This window comes from Erythrolamprus reginae, chromosome 2 (assembly GCF_031021105.1).
Source record: "Erythrolamprus reginae isolate rEryReg1 chromosome 2, rEryReg1.hap1, whole genome shotgun sequence".
NCBI classification, from domain to species: Eukaryota; Metazoa; Chordata; class Lepidosauria; order Squamata; family Dipsadidae; genus Erythrolamprus; species Erythrolamprus reginae.
This window is the reverse complement of record NC_091951.1, coordinates 210,435,609-210,453,056: the sequence shown is the minus strand read 5'-3', so window position 1 is coordinate 210,453,056 and position 17,448 is coordinate 210,435,609. Positions and strand designations below refer to the sequence as shown.

The 17,448-nt window shown below is 41.0% G+C and overlaps 1 protein-coding gene across 13 annotated transcripts in view; it reads right to left on the bottom strand.

Moving 5' to 3' along the window:
* The window catches only part of NFIX (nuclear factor I X), a 293,988-nt gene that overhangs the window by 46,562 nt on the left and 229,978 nt on the right, over positions 1-17,448 (bottom strand). For all 13 annotated transcript variants that reach the window (XR_011558168.1, XR_011558167.1, XM_070741617.1 and 10 more), the window contains 4 exons: positions 15,170-15,232; positions 13,600-13,674; positions 7,570-7,690; positions 7,239-7,375 (listed from right to left, as the gene is read on the bottom strand). Coding sequence is in view for 11 of the 13 variants with exons in the window: in XM_070741617.1 (XP_070597718.1) it covers positions 7,239-7,375; positions 7,570-7,690; positions 13,600-13,674; positions 15,170-15,232 (396 nt within the window). In the remaining 2 variants the exon portion in view is untranslated. The remainder of the gene's footprint in view (positions 1-7,238; positions 7,376-7,569; positions 7,691-13,599; positions 13,675-15,169; positions 15,233-17,448) is intronic.

Genomic DNA, 17,448 nt, shown 5'->3' with positions numbered 1-17,448 from the left:
AAAATGAGGGTTTTTTTTAATGAAAGTAGGAATGTGTTTTCTAAGAATGCTAGAAAGGGACTGGAACACAATGGCATAGTTAGGAAAAACAGCAAATACCCAAGAGAAATTTAGATAGCTACAGCACTTTAAATATAAATGAAAGCGAAGAACATTATCTAAAATCCGGATGATAGCATTTGGAAAGGAGGTAGCACAGGATGAATGATATATACCAGAAATAATTGGATAAATAATTAGAAAAATTTGATTAATTTGACTAAGAAATTGGCATTTGATATTGTATTATATTATATTTTAATTTGAGGTATGTAAATTGGAATCTCTGTAAGGTGTGAAAAACAATAAAAAGTTTATACCCAGAGGGGGTCTGCAAATTGAGTATCCTCCTCAATCCACAGCTGAGCTTAGAACACCATGTCTCAGCTGTGGCGAGGGGGATGTTTGCCCAGGTTCACCCGGTGTACCAGTTGCAGCCCTATTTGGACTGGGAGTCTCTTCTCACAGTCACTCATGCCCACTAACCATGAGGTTTGACTACTGCAACACTCTCTGCATAGGGCTATCTTTGAAGAACATTCATAGACTACAGGTGGTGCAAAATGCAGCCACGTGAACAGTCATGGGCCTTCTCAGATATGCCCATGTTTCTCAAGCACTCCGCAAACTGCATTGTCTGCCGATTGGTCTATGAACGCAATTCAAAATGTTGGTTAGGACCTATGAAGCCCTACATGGCATTGGACCATATTATCTACAGGACCGTCTTCTGCCTCATGCATCTCAGAAGCCAGTCAGGTCCCGCAGAGCTGGCCTTCTCCAGGTCCCATCAACCAGGCAATGTGATTAGGCAGGACCTAGGGGAAGAGTATTCTCTGTGGGGGTCCCAGTCCTCTGGAATCAGCTCCCCGCAGAGATTTACACTGCCCCCACCCTCCTCACCTTCCATAAAAGTTTAAAGACCTATCTGTGCTGTCAGGCTTGAGGCCATTAGCCTAATGTAGTATAGTATGTCTTGCTGTGGGAATGGGAATGAATGATTTTAAATGTTATTAGAGTTTTAAAAGTTTTTTTGTTACATTAATTGGATTTTTAGTTATATTAATTGGATTTTTAGATATGGGAGGGGGAAGGGTCAAATGGTCACAGCAGCACAGAGCCTACCCGCTGCCTTATGGGGCTCTGAATCCCCACTGTCCGGGGGTTCTGGTTCTTCTGAACCAGACCCGATCCTCCCTGGAGGGGAGGTTATGCATGGGACACTACCGGCGTCGGCATACCCTACCAGATGAACCTGCCTAGTCTTGTGCCAGCGGTGGTGTGAAGCCAGCCAGGCAGCCATGCCTAAGTCGGCACCAGCTGTGGAGACAATGCAACACAGGGATGGAAGACGAGTGGTAACACTTGGAAAGAGGAAGATTCAAAGCACTGGCAAGGTGAAGAAAGGATTGAACAATGTGCTGGAGAGTGAGGACGGCCGAAGGGATTCCAAATTATTTTTTTTCTGATTTTTAATTTCAATGGAACTAAAGTTGCTGGAAATGAAAGCAGAAGCAGCTGTTTGGCAATGGGGCGAATAGCGAGAAGCTTCTGAGCTCAGCAAATTGCCCAAGATTGGATTACTAAGCAAACTATGTTTCTCTTAGAACGGGGCATGAAGATTCCACTGGGTTTGCAGTGATATAAATAAGAGTAGGGTTTGAGGATTCCACTGATCTTACAGTGATACATAGAATATGAAGATTTGGGTACTATATGGGATAGATGGAAGAAAGGGGGGAAGAGGTTTCAGCCATCGCTTCCGACCTGGCTCCCTGTGCTCAAGAGGAGGGTGCTGCACCCCTTCTGCCTGGCGGTGGCTGAAGATGCAGCAGTGGCTATCTTGGCATGGAAAGCTGGATTGGAAGCAGTGTCCGAAAACTCTGCGCCTCGGGTGCAGCCGGGTGACATTCCAAACAAGCTGCTAAGCGGGTGTCGACTTCTCTCTCCCCCTCTCTCTCTTGTGCATGCTTTCTCCCTCTCAAAACACATTTAGTAGTAATTTTTAATTAATTAGATTTGTTGTCGTATTGTTTTTTGTATTCTATGAGCCGCCCCGAGGCTTTGGAGAAGGGCGGCATTCAAATCAAATCAAATCAAATCTCAATCAAATCAAATCAAAATAAATAAATATAATAAATATAATAAATATAATAAATATAATAAATATAATAAATATAATAAATATAATAATAACAACATTCTCAACAACCTTCCCTAAAAAGTGAAGGTTGGAGACCAGATGATAGTTTTTCGAAATGTTAGGATCTGGGGAAGGCTTATTGAGGAGGGGGAACACGACTGCCTCCTTTAAGGGTGCCGGGAAGGACACCCCCCCCCAAGAAGCACTGACAACTGCCTGGATCCAGCCTCGTGTTACTTCCCTGCTGTCCGAAACCAGACAGGAGGGACATGAGTCCAATAAACAATGGGGGAGCTCACAGCTCCAATGGCCTTGTCAACTTGATAGCAGTTTACAGATACTTGAGGGGTTGCCACGGTGAGGAGGGGGTCTCTTTATTCCCCAGGGCACCAGAGGGCCGGACGAGGAACAATGGTTGGAAGCTGACCAAGGAGAGATTCAACCTGGAAATAAGGAAGAACTTCCTGAGGGTCAGAGCGATCAACCAATGGAACTGCCTGCCAGGGGAGGTGGTGAACTCCCCAACTCTGGACACCTTCAAGAGGAGATTGGACTTCCATTTGGCTGGGGTGCTGTAGGGTTTCCTGCTCAGGCAGGGGGTTGGACTCGATGACCTAACGGTCCCTTTCAACTCTATTAATAAATAAATAAAATAAACTTCATCAGGTGTCACAAGATCAAACTCCTCCCACACAACAGGACTAAGATGGGCCGCTGTCACCTCGACTGACTCATTGTCAGCCGACACTGCATTCCAGTTGGAGTCCAAGTCTCTCCAGTGATTTGTCTGTGATTTGTCTGTGAAGAACTCATTAAAATCCTCAGCACTGTTCTGCAAAGGTTCATCCACCCTCCCCATATTCAGGAGAGAGCGGGTCAGCCTAAACATAGCAGCTTGGCGAGAGTCCACTGATGCAATCACTGTGGAAAGATGTGTGGATCTTGCTACCTAGATCACCACTAAGTAAGTCTTGATATAAGAACAGAATATGCTTACAAACATTAAAAGTAAATTACTAAAACCTGAATGTGAAATGGAATATAGAAGAAAAGGGCAGGAGAGCATAGTTAGAACTAGAAACGTTGCAACATTTTATTGTACATTGCTGGAATTAGCTGCTGTTCATAGCTCTGATACTGCTGCCCTGGAGTATCACTGATTTGTTGATTCTTGGAGTCATCCCTAGACTCCACCCTAATGCACACATAACCCATTGTTACAATAAACCATCTGTCTTTGGGCAACTCACTTCAGTGTGAAATATAATACAGATAGGTGATATAGTGTCAAAGCTGATTTAAAATCTACACATGAATTTCTTTTGTGTGTGCATTTGTAGATCTACACTGTGGATTGATCTTGATTAAAAGCATCCACACCCCGGGAAACATGATTATGAATTACAAAATGCTGTCTCAACAGATATGAAACAGGGAATCTTGTGACATACCCCTTGAATATTAGGTGACCAATACAGTGCTTTTTTCAGAAATGGGCCATTCCTGTTCATCACTATCTTTCTAATGCAGCACAATCTGGCACTTCAGCAGCAGTCAAAGGGGGCCCGAGAGAGAAAAGCCCCCAGCCTGTTATCTCATGCCAGCTGCCTAACACCTGATACCTGTGCATAGGGATAGGGAGGAGGGCTGCCAGCCAGCTGTGAACACCTGTCTCTGTCAGACGGCTGGATGGTCTCTCCAGCTGTTCATACAAGCCCTGCAGCTGTGCTGCTTAATTGGTGATTTGTTCAGATGGTTGGGAACAAACCTCAACAAGACAAAGGAGGAGGAAGGAGATGAAAGAAAGAGAAAAAATGTGTTTGAATACAGCTCGTTCCACAGCTTTCAGCCCTCAGAAAACGAAGGAAGACCCAAGTACAAAACAACCCCATACCCATAATTATTCCCCACAGATCAGCAGAATAATTTTGATTTATCAAATGTACTGCAAACTCAGAGGAAGTGCAGCTTATAAAGCATTTAAGAAACTGTCTCAAGATGTTATGTGCTGCATGCTGCATTGGATTCACCTATTTTTCTTTGAAGTTACCCTAGAATTTGGAGTATCCTCCAGGCACAGCTGCCCACTGCTCTATTCTGATAGTAAGTGTGCAAATGCACAAACCTTTTCATAGGTATACTTTACTAACATCATATTTCCATAAACATGTACACAGGGGGTGCTCCTTTTCTCTTATGACACCTGACTTACAAATTTATGTGTATACATAACCTGTCTATATTGTGGTATAAAGATATTAATATGCAAAAGGGTTTAATTTGGGGAAATCTTTATAAATGGCTTGAAACCAGAAGAAATAACCAATAAAAAAGTAAATAATATATGGATATAATTGATAACTATAAATAACATAATGAAAATGTAAATAATTGATATATGGACTAGACAAAGCAAGAAGGAGATATACAGTATAGAGTTTGCTTTTTGATTCACCAGGAATGCAAACAAAATGATAATGATGTGTTATGCAACCGTTTTCCTTTATTTATTTTCTTACTTCCCTCCCCCTATTTTTCTCTCTTTCTGTCTCTCTTTCCCTCTCTCTCTTTCCCTCTCTCTTGTTTCTTTCTTTTTTCTTACCATATTTCTCCCTGTTCTTTTTCTCCCTCCTCCTTTCTTTTCTTTCTTCTAATTATATGTTTGTAATAATTGTTTATTGCTCTTTTTGAATTATATTATTTTTCTATTTATGAGTAAAAAACTAAAAAAATGCAAAAGGATTCAGAAGAATAGCTAGACTTTCTATGTTAGCATATAAAAATGAAGTGAATGTAATGAAAAGGACAATACAGTATTAAAAATCTTCTTTCCATCTTCTATGTCATCCAAGATTTACATTAATTCCCATACCTAATGGGCTACTGGCTGATCAAATTTAATCCCCATAGGACAAGATAGTATTTGGAAAATTGGAAGTTAAAATTGGAAGTTAAACAGGGGATTACTTTAAATGATGGAAGCTATAACTGTATATACATACATTTCACCACAGCTACTATTTTGACAGATAATGTTTCCAATAAAGCAAATTTAGTTTTTGTGAAGAAGATTGAATTTTTAAAACATTTTTTCTTCATTCACATTGTTTAAAGAATACAGGATAAATTCTTCTGGAATGAAGGAAAATATCACACTAAGCAAATAGGTGAATACCCAAACAAAGAGTAATAAATGCAAAAAGAGCGAATTGGTATTTAAATTTACAGCAAAAAAAATTAAGCAATAATTAAACTATATTGTATATCTTACTCAGAGAACAGAACAGAACTCAGCTTTCCTCTATCTCAGATGTGGTCCAGCTTATTCCAGCAGTTCTTTAATCAGAATCACCAGAGAGGCATAATATAAGCCAGAAATACACGTGGACCATAGATAGTCAGTTTATTCTAGCCACAAGCAGGAGTGGGCTGCTGCCCAGATGGGGTGGGGGACACAGTGGGTAGCAAAAATGGAGCTCCATCCCAGAGCACCCAATTTGCACTGAAAGATATTGAAAGGAAATGCAGGGTGTCTTGCATGAGCCACGCCCACAGTGTGGTAGTAAAAAATTTGGTAGCCCTTCACTGGACAAGCATCCCATTTCTCCCTCCTATTTATTTCACTAACTCCAATACAGCCAGAATCCATTTTTTAATAAATTATTAGGACAGTTGATTTCCAGCACTGTAAGAAATCCCAGTATGGACAGCTGCCATGCCTTACACTGGAGTCCATTGCTAAATCCTTCAAACTATGTAGCAGCTACTTCATTCCCCATTTCATATCCCCCACACAATCTACTCTGGATATTAATCCTCTTTTTCTTTTATTCAATATGTCATGCACATATTCAACGTATACATATCAATGTGCTCTCATTCATACTCACAAACTAGCATTTTTGATGTAAATATATGGATATTTCATTCTGCAAAACTACACAGGACCATAGCATATTTGTATCACAGTCTTTTGAAGACTATACGAATTTCATTCAATGTGTACAATTTACTATTGGTTCCATTATACTTATGTAGTATTTCAGAAGACCTTGTTTCCCTGGGTTTCATGCTGGGGAGATTTATATATTATTGCATGCCTAGTGTTTTTTGCTAGCATTAGTGAGATATGTACTTAGCTTCAAATCTCATCCATACTGGACTGAGAGTTATCCACCCCTTCCCTCATGAGGCATCTTTGCCTATGTGGTCTGTGTAGGCTTAACTTCATTTTGTAACCATATTTTAAACTGATACTTCACCTGTATTTGGGTATGTGTCTGTTAAAGGGCTTTGCTTCATATTTGTTGTAAGCTATCATATATACCAACTTGTTTGAACCATCTCCCTAAACAACTCCTTCAAATCTGTAGAATCCAAAGAGAGCTCACCTGAAACAAACATGATTGTCACCAATGATTGCGAACCGTTTTTTGGTTCACATGCCAAAATTATGTGTGTGCGCATGCTAGCCCATGTGCATGTGCCCACACCCATTCCTTCCCCACACACATGCACACCTCATGCACGGCCCTCTGTACATGTGCAACACCACCAGCCCGCACCGCCGCCCATGTGTACAGGCTTCACTGAAGCCTGGGACAGTGAAAAAAAATGGCCAAATAGGCAAAACGGAAGTTCAGAAAAACAAACTTCTGGTTTGCCCGTTGCGCTGTTTTTTGCACTCTGGAGTTTCAGGAAGCTTCCTGAAGTCTCCAGAGTGTCTAAAACAGCACAATGAGTAAACTGGAAGTTCATTTTTCTGAACTTCCAGTTTGCCTGTTGGGCTGTTTTTTCGCACTCTGAGACTTCAGGGATATAGCTCTGCATGCCACCAGTAGCATGCATGCCGTAGGTTCGCCATCACTGTCCTATACATTCTTCAAACAAAGCATTAATTAAAAAATATGGTCACTGTATTGGAAGAACAGATGCAATTGTGGATGAAATCTGTGCAGGCCTAATGGTAAATGAAGGGCAAAGATCAGACTAGTCTTTTTGCTTTTGTTTCCTACCTCCATATATTAACTGAGGAAGAAAGACTATTGCCTCTTACCTGCATCCACATCATTGGGCCAACCACTGGATTGGCTGCTGCCAGCTGCTGGGGACCGTCCCGTCCCAGGATAAAACACATCATCTACTGGACTCTCCATTTCGCTGTCATCTAGTGACTTAGGTCGTTTGGTGGAACTGCAGTGGAAATATAACACAGATGCACAGATCATAAGCAACAATGTAATGAAATACGGGGTTAAGTACTTACTCCACCCACCCACCCACACCCACAGTTGGGACTAATTACTACAAGAAATGCCATTTGGTTTGAAGAGTCTTTCAATGAACTCAAAGATTTATGCACTACAAAAAGATTGTAGGAGACCTACCTGCTAGAAGGTGGAGATGTTATTGACCGTCTACCAAGAGCCACTTGATTGATGTTGTAGTAACTAGGACTCTCCAAATCAGCCAGAGAGAAGTTTGGACCAGACGCTGTGGCAACAGGAGCTAAGAGGTAAGAGACAATAACTCAACAGACTGGAAGATAGGCAGCATGAGAAAAACAAAGGGTCAAACTGATTTTTAGTTTCTTGTATTGAAATAACAATTTTAAAAAAGGATTTGTAAACCCGACCAATGATAGAAAGTACTGGTAACAAACACATTTGTACTATGTGTATGCAGATTTAGGCAAAAGAATCCAATTTACAGAATAATTTAGTGGAATGGAGGAAAGATGAAGGAAGGAAGGGGTTTTTTTTCTATTATCTTTCAGTGTCTCCATTTGATTGCAATGGAAGTTTGAATATATGACAACATAAAAAGGCTATTTAATTCTAGAAGTTGACAGTAAAAGAGGTTTTGAGTCTTTGGAGAAGGGCGGCATACAAATCTAATAAATTCAATTGAACTGAATTCTTCTGTAAGATGTCAGGAAGGTTAAATTAGGAAGTGTTGAAGAATGCATCAAATAAATCAATGTCTTTATTACTTATTTTAGATTTTTACCTTCCTTCTCTATAGAACTCCAAATTGCTCACAAAAAGATAGAAATGTAAAACAGTAAACAATAGAGAAACATGATATTATTATATTACACTAAATGTTTAAAACGTTTAAATCACTAAAACTTATTGATATACTCTCAATAAGGTTGTCAGTTCTTGAAGCCATTATTTCTGTTTGCTTCATCTGCCTCATATTTTAGCCTGGAAAATTGGAAGGGTTTTTGCTTTTTTGTTAGAGCAGTAGGAACTTAATCATAACAAAATTCCTTACGAATGTGCCTGTACCTGCATGGAGACCATATCCAGTTGTGCATGAAGATTTGATTGGACTATGTCAAGGGTAGGCAAAGTTGACTCTATGACTTGTGGACTTCAACTCCCAGAATTCCTGAGCCAATTATGCTAGCTCAGGAATTCTGGGAGTTGAAGTCCACATATCATAGAACAGTGTTTCCCAACCTTTTTTGAGCCGCGGCACATTATTCATGTTTTCAAAATTCTGGGGAACACTGAACGGGGGGGCTAAAGAAAAGTTTGGACAAAAAAAATATCTCTTCCTCCATTTCACTCTATTTCTCCCTCCCTCTTTCTCTCTCTTCCTTCCTTCCCTTCTTTCTCTCCATCCCTCTTTCTTTCTTTCTTCCTCTCTTTTTTGCTCTCTCTCCCTCCTTCCCTCCCTGTATGTCTTTCCCTCTCCCTCCTTCCCCCCTTTCTTTCTCTCTCTCTCTTGCTTTCTTTCCCTCTCTTTCTCTTGCTTTCTTTCTCCCTCATTCTCTCTCCCCTCCTTTTTCTCTCTCTCTCTTTCTCTCTCGTTCACCACGCCAGCAACAGAGAGAAAAAGAAAGAGCAAGAGAGAGCCGGAGAGAGAGTGGAGTGCGGAGCAGCCATCAGCCTCCTCGCCCTCCCAGACGTCCCCAGCGCCCGGCCTCGCACCGCCTCCCGTTAGCCCGGCCGACTTTTCCCTGCTGCCGTTTTCTCTTCATGGCGCAAAGCCACACAGTCCCGGACTCCCGGATCGCTCGCTTCTCCGGCCAGCGCGGCGCTTTCCTGGGCAGATGGCTTTGCTGACCGGAGAAGCGAGTGATCCGGGAGTCCGGGACTGTGTGGCTTTGCGCCATGAAGAGAAAACGGCAGCAGGGGAAAGTCGGCCGTTTTCTCTTCATGGCGCAAAGCCACAAAGTCCCGGACTCCCGGATTGCTCGCCCCAAGGCAGGAGGCGGCGGAGGAGGAGAGGGGGCGGATTGCGCCCCAAGGCAGGAGGCAGTGGTGCGGTGGCGGAGGAGGAGAGGGGGCGGATAGGGCGGGCAATGGGGCAGGGCGGAGAAGCCAGGGGCGCGTTTGGCCGGAGGCACTGTGGGGAGGCAGGGGCAGCCGCGGCTCCCTTTACTCCTACTACCGCACCTCCCTGCCCCTGCCTCCTTTTTCCCGCCGGATACGGGAGAACGCCGCATACGGCGGTGCGGCACCGGCAGCGCCCCGCCCAGCTGGAGCTTCCTAGGAGCACCGCAGCACACCTGACGGTGTCTCGTGGCACACTAGTGTGCCGCGGCACACCGGTTGGGAAACGCTGTCATAGAAGAACCAATTTTGCCTACCCCTGCACTATGTGACCAGCTTCTGAGTGTGGGGCAGGGTTGTGAACTTTCAACTAGGTGAGGAAGCCGATTCGCTGCCACTGCCCATTCAAGAATAGGTGATTGGCGCAACACCAACCCCCCACTGCAATATTCGCTGTATAAGATGCACAGACATTTCCACCCACTTTAAGGGGGGGGGGGAGAGTGTATCTTATACTCCAAAAAGTATTGTAATCCATCACGTCCCAGTATTTTATATTCATCAAAATCAGATAGGTGTTCTCTAACCATTTTCTTGTTTTTTTTAATTTTTATTTCTAGTCTGTCTTTCACAGTTAAGTTTTGGTAGGTTGGGCCATAGTTTCTTTTTGTGAAAACTGATGCAAAGAATGAGTTAAGCAGTTCTTATCTCTGCTGCCTGTTACTTCTTTGTCATTTTCTCTTACATGGGCCTACAGTTTCCTTGACTTTTTTTCATTATTTATATGTTGAAAGAAACTTTTTAAAAATTATTTTAAACTTCATCCTAACTTCATCTTTGCATATTTGGGCTATCTGCTGATACTCTGCCTTCATTATGTGTTCCTCTTTCCTTTTCCTTCTTTTTTTGAATTTGTCCTTTTTGTCTTTCAGTTTTTCAGAGATCTTTGTCCAACAAGGCTATTTTTTTCTTGGATTTCTTGTTTTTCTTTTTCACTGGTATTGTGCTGGACTGGACTTTTATAGTTATATTTTTCAGAATTTCCCCACACCTCTTTAGTTGTTTTACCCTTTAGGATTTTCATCCATGTAATTTTATCTTAGACTCCCTCTCAGTTTATTAAAACCCAATATAATGTGATCACTCTTGCCCAAAGTTCAAGCAATTTCAACTCCCTGTATCACTTCTTTTCTATTAGTAAGAATTAGATCCAGTATAGCTGTCAGCCTCGCTATGTTTCCCCTTTCCACAACGCTTGGGCTGTCATAAGTAACAGGGGAAGGGGGAGGTGTTTGGGGATTTGGGAGGGGAAGTTTCTGGAGGGAACCTGGTAAGTTTTGTTTCTTCTGGCGAAGGCCAGAAGAATTTCATTTCTCCTTGAGAAGTGGTGAGAAGAAAGTCCGCTGCATGACAGGATGGTGAAGATGTATCCACCTGACAGAGATGGACAATGGGGATTGGTTATTTTCCAAAGGGGGGCAAGTGGGATACTTTGATACAGACAACTATCCTGCCTTTTTCCTCAGACTTTGCTTCTGATGCATTCACTTCTGATTTAGTAAAGTTTACGTTTAAAGTTCAAAATGGACTCTGCGTTTTACTTTTCTTAAATATTGAGTGGAGCCATCCTGACATTAGCTTTTCTTTTAGTTTCCTGTTCTACATTTTGGATGACAAAGTTGTCAGTTACATTGCTTAGGAATATATTTTATTCTCCACTCGCCGCAGAGTTTGTCTACCAGTTGGTATCAGGGTAGTTAAAATCTCCTGTTACTACTCTGGTATATTTCCTAAATGTATTTATTAATTGTTTAGCAAAAGTTTAACCATTTCTTCTGTTTGTTTGGTTGGGTGGATGATAGTATAAGCCTATAGCAATGTCATTCTTTTTTCCTTTTATATTGATCCATATGGATTCTAGGAGGTTTTCATCCTTGGATTTCTGTAGAGATGTAGTGATCTTTTATATGTAATCTTTTTATATATAATCTTTTATATATATCCCCTCTTTTGTTCTTCTATCAGTACATTCCAGTCATGAGTTTCATCCCACCATGTTTCAGTAATGGCAACTATATATTTACCTTCAGGCACTAGTACTTCAAGTTCACCCTGTTAGTTCATGTACAGGCATTTCAGTCATTTATGGGTCTTAAGTATATTTCTTATATCTCCTACTTTGCACCTGGGTTTTTCATCCTTCCTATCAGTTTCTACTTCATTGTGTTCCCCCCCTCCTCCTCCTCCTTTTCTTCTTTCTCTTTACTCCCTATCTCTTTACATGATTGGTTATCTGATATTTAGTCATTTATTATATGATATTTGGTTATATGAACTTTACTCACATATAATAACCTAAGTGCCAGAGCTGATTGTAAACAACATTGCCAAAAAGGCACTAAGAGTTGTTAACCTAATCTTGCATAGCTTCTTCTCTGGCAATATTAAACTGCTAACCAGAGCATTCAAAACATTTGCCAGACCAATACTCGAATACAGCTCACCTGTCTAGACCCGCACTGCATATCAGACATTAATACAATTGAGAGAGTCCAGAAATATTTCACAAGAAGAGTCCCTCACTCCTCTGCTCACAACAGAATACCTTATTCCACCACACTTGAAATTTGGGGGTTAGAAAACCTAGAGCTATGTCACCTTCGATCTGATCTAAATGTAGTTCATAAAATCATCTACCACAATGTCCAACCAGAAACTGAATACTTCAGCTTCAACCACAACAACACACATGCACAAAATAGATTCAAACTCAATGTAAACTACTCGAAACTCGACTGCAGAAAATATGACTTCAGCAACAGAGTGATCAATGCATGGAATGCACTACCTGACTCTGTGGTTTCTTCCCCAAACCCCAGAAACTTTAACCTTAGACTGTCTACAGTCAACCTCACCCCATTCCTAAGAGGTCTGTAAGGGGCATGCATAAGCGCACTATCATGCCTACCGTCTCTGTCCTATTGTCCAAACTTATTTTTATCTATTTGCTTTTGTTTATTTATTAGGCTTCTATGCTACCCAATCCCAATGGGACTCAGGGCAGCTATGTTTAAACCATACCTATTATATTGTACCCGTTTTGACAAACCAACCAACTAACAAACAAATCTGGTGTTTTTTGCTTGGAATTAGGTTCTAAAGATCTTGAAGACTGTCCCACTCCCCCCTCAATTTTAGTTTAAAGCTCTTCTGATAATCCATTTCTGGTATATTATTTCCAGTTCTTGTGAGAATCACTCCATCCCTTGCCTTGCACTTCCTGTAGGTAATGTAGACCATGATTAGGAAACTGAAGTTCTCTTGATGGCACCAGTTTTTAAGCCAATGGTTCATTTCTAAAATCCTTTGCTCCCTTATTGTATGTTGGCCCCCTGTTAGAAGTATAGATGAAAACACCATGTGTTCTTCTAATTCTTTAACTTTCTTCCTTAACTGTTTGTAACCTCTTGTATTGTTTTTAGATTCATTGTTGTGTCATTGATCCTCACATGCAGAAGTGGTAGTAATCCATGGGTTTGATTATTTAAATAACGTTCTCAATTACATCTTTGATTTTTGCTCCAGGGAGACAGCATACCTCCCTAGATTGACTATTCAGTTTGTAGACTATAGTTTCTATTCCCATAAGAATCAAATCTCCTATCACCAATATTCACTTTTTTCCACTAAGGAAGTCTTGGATACTATTCTTCATGTCATAAAAATGCTGGGTTGTATCTCATTTTTAAAAATTATTGATGAAAGTTATTGTTCGGTTCCAGAGGGGCTTCACTGGAATGGGCTAGGGTAGATAGTTTTACTCTTGATTGCTGTTTACTTTTAAAAATATCTTATTCTCAGAAATTTTATAACCCTAGAAGATGCCCCAGAGGCAGGAGTAGGCTACTGCCCAGACCGGGGGGGGGGGGGGGGACACAGTGGGGTAGTGAAAGTGGAGCTCCACCCCATAGCACCCAATTTGCACTGAAAGATGTTGAAAGAAAGCGCAGGGTGTCCTGCTTAATCTGGTAGCCCTTCACTACTGGGGGACCAGAGAAGATATGTGCATCCCATGTCTCCTCACACTAAAATCACCATCCCAAGCCTGCAGTTTCAGTTGTCTTAACTTACTTTGTGACACTCTCACCAGCTCTGTAACATTCCAAACGCCTGATGTCACAAAACAGTCCTGGAAGGTCAAATGCCCTGCAAAGAGAAAAAGGCAGACACAGACTGGATCATGAGGATGGACTAGAATATGAGAGGCTATAGCAACTGGATTAGATTAGATTAGATTAGATTTATTGGATTTATATGCCGCCCCTCTCCGCAGACTCGGGGCGGCTCACAACAATAGTAAAAAACAGTACATAGTGACAAATCCAATGCCCACCAATCCAATTACAATTTTAAGTTAAGAAATTCATAAAACAATCCCAATATATATAAAAAACAAGCAAACAATCAATCAAATGGCAAAACAACATGGGCAAGGGGGAGATGTTTTAGTTCCCCCATGCCTGACGGCAGAGGTGGGTTTTAAGGAGTTTACGAAAGGCAGGGAGGGTCGGGGCAATCCTAATCTCAGGAGGGAGCTGGTTCCAGAGGGTCGGAGCCACCACAGAGAAGGCTCTTCCCCTGGGTCCCGCCAGACAACATTGTTTAATCGACGGGACCTGAAGAAGGCCGACTCTGTGGGACCTAACCGGTCGCTGGGATTCGTGCGGCAGAAGGCGGTCCCGAAGATATTCTGGTCCAGTGCCATGAAGGGCTTTATAGGTCATAACCAACACTTTGAATTGTGACCGGAAACTTATTGGCAACCAATGCAGACTGCGGAATGTTGGAGTAATATGGGCATACTTAGAGAAGCCCATAATTGCTCTCGCAGCTGCATTCTGCACGATCTGAAGTTTCCGAACACTTTTCAAAGGTAGCCCCATGTAGAGAGCATTACAGTAGTCGAGCCTCGAGGTGATGAGGGCATGAGTGACTGTGAGTAATGACTCCCGGTCCAAATAGGGCCGCAACTGGTGCACCAGGCGAACCTGGGCAAACACCCCCCTCTCCACAGCTGAAAGGTGTTTCTCTAATGTGAGCTGTGGATCGAGGAGGACGCCCAAGTTGTGGACCCTCTCTGAGGGGGTCACTAATTCCCCCCCCAGGGTAATGGACGGACAGATAGAATTGTCCTTGGGAGGCAAAACCCACAGCCACTCCGTCTTGTCTGGGTTGAGTTTGAGTTTGTTGACACCCATCCAGGCCCCAACAGCCTCCAGGCACCGGCACATCACTTCCACTGCTTGGCTGGCATGGCTTGCTATACTGTGAATGGATAGAAAGAAATACTAATTTGCTATCTATCTTTTGTCTCTTTTGTGAATTATATCTTAACCTCAGCTTTGAATCCCATTCCTCCTCCTCTTTCAGTTTTAATTTAAGTCCGGTTTATAATTTCAAATCTGTATATTTACTCCCATTCTAAGATTACAGGTCCTACCTTGCTTGCCCTACATCTATTTCTTAAGAATTCCATATCAGTCTACAAAGATCTGTGACTCCTGATTATTCTCTATTTGTCCTCACTTGGCTGCAGAAACATATTGGAGGGAAAGGGCTTCAATTAAATTCAAAATGGAATATAAGAATGTTGAGCATGGAATCCAACTTTGAGCAGAATGATGATCAGTGATTCACTCACCATTGGGCAGTGGTTTAATGTCCACATCTCCTTGCTGGTTTGAATTGTCTGATTGTCCGGATTCTAAAACACACAAGGAAAAAATAACTTGTCATCAATCTATTGCTAGAATTAAGAATCAGAAGCATGTGGTTGACAATGTTGGATCCTGTTTTATGGCATCACCTACTTTTCTACTTTCATAATGAATGAAAAGAACTGCTCTAAAATTTATAAACTTTCAGTTTTCCTTCACTTAGAATTTTAGAATCATAGGGCTGGAAGATCTTTTAGTCCAATTCCCTCCCCATGGCAGGAATACTTTATATCATCCAGGTCAAATGGTTGTCCAATCCTTTATAGAAAACCTCCAACAATGATGCAGCCACAACTTCAGGAGGCAAGCTGTTCCATTGGTTAATTGCTTTCATAGTCAAAAAGATTATTCTATGTTTTGGGTTGGATATCTGCTTCTTGTCCTACCCTTAGGTGCTCTGGAGAATAAGTCAATCCCCACCTTTCTGTGGCAGCCCCTCACGTACCAGAAGAAAACTATCATGTCACTTCTAATTCATCTTTGCCTTGGGCTGGACATAGTTTCCTTAACTGTTCCTTGTATGATTTATTCTGAAAATCCCTTATCATGTTATTGCTCTTCTCTGTCTTCTTTTTAGGTCTCAGCATCTTTTTTAGTGCAATTGTGATCAAAATTGGATACAGTATTCCAGGGTCACCTCACTTGTGCAAGATAAAATGGTACTATCATGTCTTGTGATCTTGGTGCTATTCATCTCTGGATGCAGTCTAGGATTGTACTAATTTTTTTGGAAGCTGCAGCACATTGCTGGCTCATATTTAAATGGTGGTCCAGTAGGATACCTAGATCCCTCCCACAACTACTCCTGTTGAGCCAGGTACTACTTATTCAATAACTGTACCTTCGACTTTTCCTTTGATCATTTATGAAGATGTTGAAGAGCACTGGGCATACTACAGAACATTGAGGCACCTCACTGCATGCTTTCTCACGTGTGGACGTAGCTCCATAGAGGACCACATGCTGAGTGCAGTTGGTCAGACAAATAAGAATCCTTACAGTGCTGCTACTGTCTCTCCCACATTGTTCTATCTTACCATTGCGGTCTACTTTATCAAGTGCCTTACTGAAGTCTTAAGTGTATTATATCCACAGCCTTTTCCTGATCCACTAATTTAGTTACTTTATCAAAGCAGACAGTAAGGTTTGTCTGTCACAATCTGTTTTCAGAAAACCCATGCTGGCATCTAATAATCACTTTGTTCATTTCTAGACCCTCATAATTTGTTGCTTGATTATATTTTCCAGAATTTTTCTGAGTATTTCCAAATAAATAATTTGGGAAATATTTGATTGCCATTATTAAACACAGATTCTTGACATGCTGTTGTAAAATACAGAGATGTAGTAGACAATTCTTTATTTCACATTTTAGCATATCGGATTATAATACAGGAGTCAAAAAGAAATCTTCTCCCATACACATACAGGGCATACATATAATTATTGATGTTATTTTAACTTCCATTGAAAATAACAGATATTAGCAGATATGACATTTTGCTTTATTTATTATAAACCATATGGAACAATATATTTTTGTTCAAACAACATTCTTGTGTTAAAAGATATAAATAGAAAATGACTGATATTTCATTTGTCCTTTTATATTATCCCCAAATCCATCTCTTGAAACAAGCCATCTTACCTGTTTGTCAATCTTGTCCTGCATGTATTTTTGCCCTATGAGATTGTTCCAGCTTTCATATTATGACCCACTGTACAATCCGTAAGGCTAGTATTAAAACGGAGATGTTGTTTTGTTTTTTATGCTGATGGCACCATGATATTTAAATGAGACATATCATGGTTCTTACTTAGTTCAAACTTTATAGGAAATAAAATTCTGATTTATGGCAGATTTCACTCAACAAATAAAAATCGGGAGGCCATATAGCTGAAGGATCAGCTTGTAATCCATTTCAAAATATAACAGGGTAAAACAGAAATATTATCCTGTGACAAATGAATGTTGCCCACTAAATACAATTGTAATAAAGATTAAAAACCAAATTATATGTGGAAAAGTCTAAGAATTAGATCTTGGTTCGAGTATCATTTAATTTGTAATATCAAAAAAGAGAATTGCACATGTGGAAATGGGCATTTTAATCTTACTTCTCTACCTTTTTTAATTAAAAATGTATTTCCTAATATGTTATCAAGGCTGTTATTTGATTCTTGGATAAAAATATATGTAATA